General features: G+C 38.8%; 1 protein-coding gene across 1 annotated transcript in view; it reads left to right on the forward strand.

Moving 5' to 3' along the window:
- The window catches only part of BOD1L1 (biorientation of chromosomes in cell division 1 like 1), a 56,837-nt gene that overhangs the window by 33,794 nt on the left and 11,104 nt on the right, over positions 1 to 11,939 (forward strand). Inside the window, exons 11-19 of the mRNA XM_024119195.3 lie at positions 1,139 to 1,203; positions 2,304 to 2,388; positions 4,549 to 4,592; positions 6,012 to 6,069; positions 7,304 to 7,374; positions 7,986 to 8,058; positions 8,797 to 8,876; positions 10,510 to 10,594; positions 10,981 to 11,054. Of these exons, the coding sequence (XP_023974963.1) occupies positions 1,139 to 1,203; positions 2,304 to 2,388; positions 4,549 to 4,592; positions 6,012 to 6,069; positions 7,304 to 7,374; positions 7,986 to 8,058; positions 8,797 to 8,876; positions 10,510 to 10,594; positions 10,981 to 11,054 (635 nt within the window). The remainder of the gene's footprint in view (positions 1 to 1,138; positions 1,204 to 2,303; positions 2,389 to 4,548; positions 4,593 to 6,011; positions 6,070 to 7,303; positions 7,375 to 7,985; positions 8,059 to 8,796; positions 8,877 to 10,509; positions 10,595 to 10,980; positions 11,055 to 11,939) is intronic.

Below are 11,939 nucleotides of genomic sequence, written 5' to 3' on the forward strand. Positions count from 1 at the left end.
TACCACTGTGGATTCAAAGATAAATAGTCAAGATGGGAAAACAGTTGTGAATCTAGCCATGTATTGTACATAGGCTGTGACACTGCAGTGTGACAGGTGCTTAGAATAGGGTTAACCACAGAATGCTGTGAGAACTCAGAGGGGGCACATGGGCTGGACTTGAAGGGATCAGGGATGTTGTCTTCCTTTCTACTCTGACTGTATAAATTGTAGCATCCTGGACTTTTCAACTGGAATAGACCTTAGATACCATCTAAATGCAGCCTCCAGAGGCTGAGGCCAGTAGGTTTAGTCCTGTTCATTATAGGGACTTAGATAGGAGACATTAAGAAATGTTCCAAGGGTTGAAATAAGTGACTTTAAAATTTTCCATTGATTTTAGCTTAGGGTAAATTGAACACTCTGGAAGTTTTTATGACTCAACCATTGCTACAGTCTATTATTCCTCCTGCCTCCCCCCTTTTCTTCCCCCTAAAGGAACAGAAATAGGAGGGATTTTAGCAAAGGCAAGCTTGCAGCCTCTTGGAGAAAGGAAGGGTTTTCTTTGGAGGCTTACATGTGGGCAGGTGAGAGAAACTGGAAGTCACAGGACAGAAGAGAGAAGGAAAGAAACGACCAAGACAGGGGTAGGTTTGAGTCTCTAGCAGAGAAAATTCTGTTCTCTTTTTATCCACTTCACAGTTTTTAACTTTATGTTCAACTTTGCTGTGTCAGCATGAAGCAAGTACAGTGAGTCTATTCACAAATCACCTTCTTTATTGGGAATATACCACAGTGGCCTAGAATATTTTCTTTTAGGGACAAACTTGATATAGATCACTATAGAAAAATTCTTGGAAATAAGGCATCCTCACAAATAATCTTGTATCATTCTTTGTGGGCAGCCATCTTAACAGCAAAAAAACATTTTCACACACCCCCTCCACCAAAAATGAGTAAAGGACCCCTTGAGGACCCCTTGCCTTTCATCTGAGAATTTTCGTATGTATTCCTTTTTACTGTTTTTTATTGACAGCAAAATAAAACAGCAAAGGAAGAGGGCATGGCATACTAGATAACAACATTCTGTTACCTTTTGATTCAGGATGTATTTTGCAAGCAAATTCTTAAATTGATTTAGTGCTTTGAATTTCACTAGGCACTGAAGAGTCTCCATTGAATGATTTGGGAGGATTGGGACTGAAAGCCAACTTGAAAACTGAGGTATGGCTGGTAATTCAGTTATGCTGAACTGTCAGTGGTGTAAGTACCTTTTCACCATATATAGACATATGTACACTTGAGCAGAATATAGTTCCTGTATTCTGTATAGCTATACAAGCAGAGTATAGCTTCTCATTGTACTTAAGACGTTTGTTTTGTTATTGTCACATCCTATAGGGGAAAAGCTAAGAACCTCGATAATCTCAGTTAATAGTGCCATCATCAATTCCATCCACTCAAACCAGAAACACAAGAGTCACCCTCAGTCACCCCACATTCAGTCCATTTCCAAAATATAACTTGAATCCATCTATTTCTATTTCTACAGCTGCCACATAATCTAAGCCACTACTTTAGCAGTGTCCCCATTGGACTTTCTTCCTCTCCAGTCCCTCCTCTAGTCTTCACACAGCCCTGAGAACTCTCTTGAAAAACATAAATTAGGTCATGTCATTGCTCTGCTTGAAATTTCTATTGGCTTCCCATCATACTTAGAATAAAATCTAGTTTTGGGGGTGTTTTTTGTTATTTTTGTTTGTTTGTTTGTTTTGCGGTACACGGGCCTCTCACTGTTGTGGCCTCTCCCGTTGTGGAGCACAGGCTCTGGATGCGCAGGCTCAGCGGCCACGGCTCACGGGCCCAGCCGCTCCGCGGCATGTGGGATCTTCCCGGACGGGGGCACGAACCCATGTAGCCTGCATTAGCAGGCGGATTCTCAACCACTGTGCCACCAGGGAAGCCTTGTGTTTGTTTTTTTATCACAGCGGGCACTGCAGTGGTTCAGGGTGAGCTGTGGTGAGACTTGAGCCTCTTGAGGAAGTGGGTCAGATCAGGAAAGGCCTTGTGTGTTGTACTCTTTTACTTTAAAGCAATAGGAGAGCCATTGATGGATGAAATTAGTTTTATCATATTTTATTTTATTTTTTTGTTTCTGAAGGTTGACAGTATTCATTTTTAAATTTCACAAACTTGAAAGTAGACTTTTATATTGTCACAGGATGCTGGGTGTTTTGTTTAATTCACTTGAGGTGAATTAAACTTACCTTCTTATTTCAAAAACCTCATTTAACTTATTTGTTATGGTGCTTTGGACTTTTTAGGTATTTGTGCCATCAGAGGAAGAGAAAAATCATGAAATTCCAGCACCACCAGAAAGTCCAAGTGGGAGAAAGCTGAGTGGAATCGGTAAATTCCTTTTAGTGGTTGTTCACATTACTTTTTCCTTGCATGTGGTTTTATCTTTTATTGCCACATAAAATTAGTAGCTATCTTGTAATAAAACATCGACAGGCTATATGGATTTACCTCTCACTTTTTAACATAGGTTAGAGGGAACTCTTTACTATTTCATTTTTAACTTATACTTTTTCTCATGAAGTATCAATATTATGTCAATCAATATTATGTAAGGTAATTGTTTAAATCCAATGTCTCCAAATAATTGTGGCCAAACAAGTTGCTTTGGAGCAAACCCTTGCTCTAGCTCACAAATGTGTCAATGTGGTCCTCCCTGTCCTTTCAGGTGCTATCACAGTTCACTTCCAAAAGGCTAGTCTCTGGCCCCTGTTCCCACTTCTTTTAACCTCACACTCATGGCTCCTGGGCTCTGGCAGTTGCCCAGTTACTGAAGCTACTCCCCGCTTGCATAGCCTCTTCTCAGTCTCTCTGTGCAGTAGTATTTGGTGTCCACTAAGTATTTTTTAAGGGAGAGCCTCAGTGTCAGACAGGATTAGGACAGCGGCTCTCAAACACTGTGGTCTCAGGACCACTTTACACTTTACAAATGACTTCATCTAAATGTGATTACCTCCCAAAGGCCCTAACTCCAACACCGTCACATTGGGGGTTAGGATTTCAGTATATGGGGTGGGTGGCAATATATTCCATGTGAGGGGGACAGAAACATCCAGTCCATAGCATTCAAAAAACTGAAAAGTTCAGGTAAAGCATGATCCAGGAGCAAAGACACAGCTTGCAAAGGCCCAATTTCTTATCTTCTCCTTCAGCCCCCAGCAGAAGTAATCACTTTCTCATTCTTGGTCTTTAGGAAGATATCTTTGTGCTGTCATTCATGGCTGAAATCCTGAGACTTATTCTGATTCAGTTTAGGTACCTGAATTATATTGTTCTATAATTTTTTTTTAACTCAGCCATATATTGTGGGCAGCCTTCATTGTCACTGTATACAGATCAACTTCATTTGTTTTAATAGTGGTCTGTAATGCACTTTCCCACTTGTTATTAGATATTTTAGTGGTCTCCAGTTTTTGTAGTTTTTACTAGCTGCAGTGAGCTTCCATATGCATGTAACCATGCATTTCCCCAAGTGTTTTCATAAGGGTGAGTTGAGAGGTCAAAGAATATGTACGTTTTGCATTTTCATTTCAAGCACTTGATACTCCCCCTAATTTGGAGGCAAATATTGAAGGATGAGTAGGTGTATATTCAGTGGACAAGGCGAAGAGAAAGGCAGTGTGTATAAATCCTCACCCGGAACTATCTGGGGCAGTCAGGGTGGGGACCTTCCAAGGCACAACCATCTGAAAGGACAGCCTTCCAAGTATGTGACCTCAGAAGCCTTATAAGCAAAAGTACCAGGCAGTCCTGGAAGACCACCCCAAGACCTGGTAAGCCATTCATGCTCACATGGTAAAACCCTAACGATGACTAATCTATCCAAAACTTGGACAGATGCATTAATTAAAATTTGTATGTTTGTGTTATAATACAAATAATTAATATCCCATTTGTTAATTGTCAAGAAGGTAACATTTTTGGATTCTGAAGTCCTTTGTTCCCACAGTTATATTTCAGGTTACTTTACTGTGTTTAGGTACGGTTCAATAAGAGATCTACTTATGTAAAAGGAAGTTGTTTTTAAAAGAAATATGTGTGTTCTGTCATTGTTGAGTAGAAACAGTAGACCTTGTACTTCAAGTTTCCAAAGAATATAAATAGACCATTGCTGTTTAAAGGGATAGGATCTAATTTTTCATTTGATGGCATTATTTTTAAAGGAACCAGTGTTAACACTGTCGCTTAACAGTTACAGCAAAGGCCTTCCTTCCACCGTCCTTCTAAGCTTCAGATCACTGACATGGCTACATCACTATAGTGATTTAATGGATCACTGCCATTACTGTAAAAATGCAGGCAACATTGTTTTTCTGATCGTACGACAGAACACGGATTGTAGAATATAGCTGGTCAGAATTTTATATTTCACAAAAGCAGCTAGGCCACTTAGCGACATATTCCGACTTAACTAAAAAGCTCTAAATTTGTTTCTCTGTTGTTCAGAAACAACATTCAGTTTCCTTATTTCTCATTTTTATTTTTGAACAGCTGAACTACAGAGGGAGCCTTTGTTGGTGATTGAATCACTAAATGTAAGTCACTGTAATGGTTAGAGTTTTATTGTTATCAGTTGGAGTTGCTTTGATTTGGGGTTTTGAGAGCGATTACATATAGGGGAGGGGCTGGCTGTGCATTTCTTTAGGAGACAGGGTGTGCTCTCCATTCAAGTTCAACCTACTGACACCTTCAGTTCCATGTTCAACTATATCCACTGATGTCAGGAAATTTAGTTGTTTTTCTCAGAAAAAAGGAGTCACTCAATTCAGCTGTTCTAGTGGCTGTTTAGGCCAATGTCATGAAACAGCACTAAGGAAATAAAAGGCTGCCCAGATCCCTCAGACTAGGGAACTCCCCTGGTAATCCTAATGAAATCCTTCAAAGAGCTAGGAGCTTTCTATTTTTTTATTACTATAATGGGATTGCAAATTGGACTGTGATGTCTTAAATTATCCTGGTGCTGTAGACCAAACCGACTTTATTTTAAGAACTAAAGTTCACTTTATGTCTTTAGAAACCTTTTGTGAAGATACTAAACTATAATTGCTATATATACATATTTTTTCCCAGCTGTGGCTCTCATAATCCCTTTTGTGCTTGAAAGAGTTGGGGGTTTTTTTTGTTTTTGTTTTTTTTCTTTCTTCGTGTATAGAGAAGTGAACATTTTGTAAAATGCTTGCAAATCACAGACAGCTACATTCTTTCCATTACCCCTAGAGGACTCAGAAGAGCTTTGCTTCCTACCAGACAAGTGTGGCATCAGAGGGCTTACCTCACCCTGTTGAGACATGGCAGTCTGTATCTAGAAGCTCACACACAGTCTACTGAGTAAAAGGAAGAGAAAAGCCCCACTTGGTTCTGTTCAGGTTTACCCTCCAGGAGTTAAAAGGATTTTAAATGTGGCTGAAACCTCCAGAGCTCCCCAGCATCCTACCTTGTTTCCCCGAATCCCCCAGCTGACTTTTTCCCATCTAAGCACAACTGTCCTTTCCAAATATGAAATTCTGTAGCTAGGATTTAGAATGTTGTAGGATATTCTAAGACTTCCTCTCTGTGTTAAAAAAAAAAAAAAGTACAGTTGACAAGATTTGCCAAAGGGGAGCCTTATGACAGAATGACAGAATCCCTCAACATTTTTTAGTAAAGAAAATCTTCAGGGATTGTTGGATGGGAAGAGAATTCATAGAATAAGGAAATTTTTTCTTATTTCTTACTCTTTTGCCATAACCATTTTAAAGACAAGGAGAATAAACACAGTGGGATGCTAATTTGTTAAACTGAAACTTCTTCAAAAGGAAAATGCCCTATGCTCTTGAGCTTCTGGGTGAAATTTCAAAAAAAAAAACACATACTCCAGTTCCTTTAAGCATTCCCACAAACGGCCAGATTATTTTGTAGATATTCAAGATTTGTGTGAGATTATCCATAAGTAACTTTTTCTGTTGCGTGTTTAGGTCGAAAATTCAGGCTCAAAAACAAATGAAATTCATAGCAAATCTCAAAGCAAAGAAGGTAAGTTAGTGAATTTCATAGTAGTAATTTTAATATTATAATTATCATTTGTTGAGTGTCTTCTGTGCGACATGCCCTGTGCTAATTATAATTAGTTTGCAAATTTTCACTCATCTAATTTATATGATCCATTACAATGAGTGTTAACAGCATCCCATCTGTAGTTGAGGAAACTGAGACATGGAGTGGTCCAGTGTCTGATTCAAGGCCACATAGCTTGTAAGTGGTGCCTTGCCTTAAATAGCTACTAGAACTTTGCCAGAAAACTCACAGTAGATTTATCCAATGTGGATACAAAATGTATAGACCCCAGTGGTTTGTATCATAGGAGAGGCTCTGTGCTAAGTACTTAACTGTTGATTTCTGACAAGCAGTCTCAATTTGGTAGCAGATCAGGGACATCACATTTATGAAGCTCATCGCCCAGGAGTCAGGCCTCATTGCACGCAAACTGCAGAGACTGCCGACCCCAGAGGGATAATTCTCTTCTCAAAACAAAATATAGAATTTTGTTGATTCCTACTGATTTTGTTGACTCCCTATTCCAAGAATGGGGAAAGAGGTCTTAATCCCCTATACAGTTATTTTTATAACGTTATACCATATTTCAAACCAAAGTAAAGCGGCAATAATTATAAACACCCATGTACCCATCACCTAGTTTTGTCGTATCTTAAAATGCAGTATATTTGCCTCATAACTTTTTTTAAAAAATGTTACAGATATAGTTGAATCCGTATTATACACCCCCCTCCCCAATTCCAATCTCTTTTTTGTCATGTTGACTGTATAACTCTAGTTACTTTACCTCAGTTGCTCTTTAGTATTCCATGGTGCGAATATACCACAGTTCCTATTTTGCTTCTTTTGTTAGTGGACATTGAGGTTTTTTGCAACTTGTCCCAATTACAAAGAGAGCTACCATGCATGCTCTATTGTTTTCCTTGGACACTTGTTCATACTGTGCTGCTGCACAAGCTGGGGGGAGAAATGGCTTTGAAATTTGCCATGTAAATTCCAGTGATACTCTTCCCTCCTTCAACTCCATTTACTCAAGTCTAGAAATGGAAATCATGGAACTTACCTGACATAGTTTTTGTGAGGATCCCACCACAGTCATTTGTAAAGTATTCTTTCTTCTTTTCCTTCCCCCTTCCACACACACCCCTAAAATAAGTATTGGAGTGAATACTTAAGGTGGGGTTTTGTTTTTTCTTTTGTATTTATTACTCAGAGATATCCAATAGTGGAAAAGACAACACAGAAGCCATAAGAAGTCATAGTGTTGAAACAAATCCTAAAGAGGTGGGTTTTCATAAGAAACTCAAGTATTTCATGTTTTATGCATAGTGCTTTCTCCTGTGCACAAAGGCTTTTACCTCTTTGTGTATATAAGAAATTAAATGTAGGTATTAAGAGTTCTCCATATCACTGTTACTTCTTTATGTTCTTGTAAGGTTTAGGTAATTTGGCAGGTCCCAGGATTGTTTGGACATGTCCCTAAAGTCCATTCAAGGATGTTTTTTCATATACTGCCATTCATCAGCCCTTTAATAGGCCACCAAGAGGGGAGAAAAATGTTGCCAATTAATTTATGACATGCCATCAATTGTAAGACATAGCTTGACTTCAGAGATGGTAAAATGAGAATTTTTTTTAATGTATTTTAGAATTGTTGAAATACAGTATGTAACCAGAAATAGATATGGATATTTTGTATGGATTTATATTAAAATCTTTAAAAAAAAACCCTCAAGCTTACAAAATGAGTCTAATCTAAATCTAGATGCCAGAAGCATTATTCTAGATTTTTAAAAAATTTATTCCAAGGGCTAGAAACTAATACAATGTGCCCCTCTTTAAGTAGATTTGGATCCAAATTCTACCGCCTTTAATATAGTTGCTCTTAATTCTAGGTTGAAGAGGAAGAAAGGCACAGGCCTAAAAGAAAAAGAAAGAAGCAGTACCTCTCTTCAGAAGATGAACTGGGTATCTAGAATATACATGTTCCTGTTTTAGACATCTTTGAAAATCATATTATTTTCACATCCAAAATAATGGGCCGGTAACGTAGAAAATTCGTGAGGGTAGTAATTGTTTACAACTCTTAACTCTACTGTGTTTCCAGACCAGCTTGACACCTCCAGGGTCTTTTCTGGACTTGATCTAGAAACTAGATTATTCCCTGCAGAAGACCCAACCCCTGGAAATCACAAAAACCCAGGCTTCCTCTGTAACCTGGGCCTGGACCCCAACCAGGTGCCGTCAAGTAAATCTGATTCCCAAGAGCATGGTCTTAATTGCTAAGCCATACCTCTTAGGTGCTAACCTGTTCAGGAAGTTAAAAGTATCTGTGGACGGAGATTCCCTGGAGGTCCAATGGTTAGGACTTGGCACTTTCACTGCCGTGGTCTGGGTTCAATCCCTGGTTGGGGAACCACAGCCACACAGCTCAGCCAAGAATAAAAGAATCTCTGGAAACTCTATGTCCTAAGCCTCCTCCACAGAACCTCCTGCTCTGTTGGTGCCATTTGAACATTTGTAGATTTTTTTATTTTATTTTTTTGGTTTTGCTAGGGCCAAGGCCAGTGTTCAGTGCTCAAGTCACATGACATCATAAATGCCTAAGAAAGAAGACTCAAACTGTCATTTTTTAAAATAGAACTATGCATTTCATTTTTCATTTGGCTTTTATTCCTTTGTGATTCTGTGCAAACTGATTTACAGATGATAATCCAGATGTCCTGGATTCCAAAATAGAAACAGGACAGAGGCAATGTTCTGAAGCTAAGCCACAAGATACAAAGGTACTTTTTCCACATATTAATTTTAAGTTTTAGGGGTAACCTAATTACATCACTGTATATACTTATTTTGTATTATATATATGTGTGTGTGTGTATATATTATATATATACTTCTAATATCCCTTTTACTTTATGTATCTCTAATAATAAAAGGTGTATATTTTTTAGGCTCTGTCAAAGGAAAAAAACAAATGTTGCACTTTATAATCTTAAACTGCAGGATTGTATTAATATCACAGTTTAGATATAATCATTGCTTAGGTTTTTGTTCATATTATTGACTTCCTTAGGTTTCTAGGTCCTTTCTTCCCAAGTGTAATATGCTTTATTACAGATATACTTACATGAGAACAGTGAAATACAGTGATACATACTGTTTAAAAATTTTAATATTTGGCTTTCTCTTTACCATAACTCCAGCCCCTAAAATATAGGTAGTCCAAGGATAGGCCCTCCTTCATTGCCTCTTTTTTCCTATGATATTATTTTCACCTTGTGACTCAGGGAAGTGGCTCACAAATTTTCGTTTCTGCTCTTACCCTGTCTTTTGTTCTAGGCCCAGATTTCTCCATTTCCTGGTAGATAACCTCTTCTTGGGTGTTCTCCCATTTCCGAGACTCAGTACTTCTCAGTGTCTGTTCCAGTCGGTGGAATCTTCTCGTTCTCTCTCTTTCCCTAATCTATTGTTTTTCCAACTTGTTCCAAAAGTATTTAAGTCACCTTATAAATATATGCAGCTGACTTCCAGCTCACTAAAACCAGTTTATAGTCTCTTTTCCTCCCAATACCTGATAAACTAAATAAAAAGTAGTAAAAGAATTTTAACAACCGAAGAGGTAAAGTCACATATTGTCATGAATTTCAGTTGGTTGTGGCCAAGGGAAGATACTGGGTTTTAAAAAGCCCATCACTCCCCCTGCCCTATCCAGAACAAAAATCTTGAGACAGTGCTCCTGAATTTGGAAAGAAACAGATTAAAGGGTATCCTTTTATTTTCCCTTCAACTTTGTGTAAGGTTTTTAATGTTAAATTTAAATATAGTCTGACTTAATTATTTTCATTTAAAAATCACATATACAGGTAATATTCTCAATATAAAACAGTACTCTGATTTTAAATTTAACTTGTATATTTTAATTTACACATTATATTAGTATCATAGTATAAACAATTTGGTATTTCATGCTCAAAACTTCTTTGCAACTAAGGGCAAATAATTTAACCATTGAGAGATCATGGCTCTAAATCAGCCCAGCTGGATACCCAGAAGTTCTCTTTGGAATCTTCTGCTTTATTCCTTTCCCCCAGTCCCTCCCCTCCACCAACAAAGAAAAAAAAAAAAGATCTGTTGTAAATTCCTTTCAGTTCTTTCTTTGGAGTTTCTCTTGAAAAGTCCAAGGTGAGGGAGGAGAGCAATTTCCATTTTGCAGGGGGAAAAAAATGGCCTTGTTGCTTTATAGCCTTATCTCATGTTTTTCTGCCTTCAGATTTTGTATCTTTTTGTGTAGTCTCCCAAGCAGCAAGATTGTTACTTTTTAAAAAATTTCCCACAAATATCTAAAAGACTGCTAGGAAATTATTGTTGAAATAAGTAAGAAAAAGAAGCTTCTTGTCTTTCTCAACTTCTCCATAGGAAGAGAACTCTGGAGATTTGGAAGAGTTACCTAAAACAAGTTCTAAGACAAACAACACTGCTTCAAGGGCCATGGAAGAAAAAGGTGAGTAATACATCTACTTAGATAAATTGTTTTAAGAGGAGACTAATCCTTCAAAGCAGTCAGCACATCTCTCGCTAGGCTTCGCCAACTGCAGTCTGCTGATCTGCAGCAACTGCAGTCTGCTGATCTGCCTTCCCGTTATAGCACAGTACGTCGCGCTGAGTATCAGTAGCGCTTGGGAATCATTTTTAATCTGGCTCCTGTTTTACCCAAAGTGTGCTTCTTATCGGTTAATCAGACTCTGGCTTATTAACTTTGGTGTGTCCACCTGAGAATGGAGTCTGTGTGCATGTGTGACGGGGACGACATAGGTCACCTTGGTAGGTGTCCTGGCACTGAGGCTGAGTGTAGTCCCCAGCAGTGAACGAGCTCTGCTCTTTCTGCAGATGAATACAGCAGCAGTGAAGCTGCTGGTGAAAAGACAGAGCAGAATGATGATGACAACATAAAATCTCAGGAGGTGAGAAATGTTTTTTATATTTATTTGTTCAGATTTATTGAAGTCCTACAAAACAAATAAAATACATTCAATGCTCTTACCCAAAGTTCTTCTTAAATGCTTTTGAAGTAGCTCTTTTTTTTTTAGTGCACTAGGACAGCATTTCATGCAGTGCACTTTATCAGTGTCATTTTGATTCATTTTGTTCCCTATATCTTAATTTTATCCAAACATTTGTATGAGACCTACTTCTATCGGCCACATGGGATCAGCCCAGATCTGTACCTCAGTGTCCATGTCACTTCCTGACCCAGAGTAGCACGGCCAAGCCAGGCACCAGCTCAGGTCAGAGAACAGGGAGCTGCTGAGCCCTGGAGTCCAGCAGAACGGAATGGGAGCAGGAGGTGCGGAAGGCCTGCAGCAAGTGCCAGACGGGACCCAGTTTGACAAGGTGAGGTCAGGGATTCCTGGGAGGCTGCAGGAGAGGCAGACCTCCAGCCCTGCCCACTCCAGGCCCCTTCGGATTTGCAGAGAGCCCAATGGGACACAGAATCACAGTGACCTGAGACCGAGGTCCATAAATCAAGGGAAACAACTTGTACTTCAGCCAGATCTTCTAGATAACCATTGCCAAGTTTGCCAATCTTGATACAACTTCTTTTTTTTTAACATTTTTATTGGAGTATAATTGCTTTACAATAGTGTGTTAGTTTCTGCTGTATAATAAAGTAAATCAGCTGTATGTTTACATATATCCCCATATCCCCTCCCTCGTGCGCCTCCCTCCCACCCCTCTAGGTGTTCACAGAGCACCGAGCTGATCTCCCTGTGCTATGCAGCTGCTTCCCACTAGCTATCTATTTTACATTTGGTAGTGTATATATGTCCATGCCACTCTCTCACTTC

Source organism: Physeter macrocephalus, chromosome 7 (genome assembly GCF_002837175.3).
Source record: "Physeter macrocephalus isolate SW-GA chromosome 7, ASM283717v5, whole genome shotgun sequence".
NCBI lineage: Eukaryota > Metazoa > Chordata > Mammalia > Artiodactyla > Physeteridae > Physeter > Physeter macrocephalus.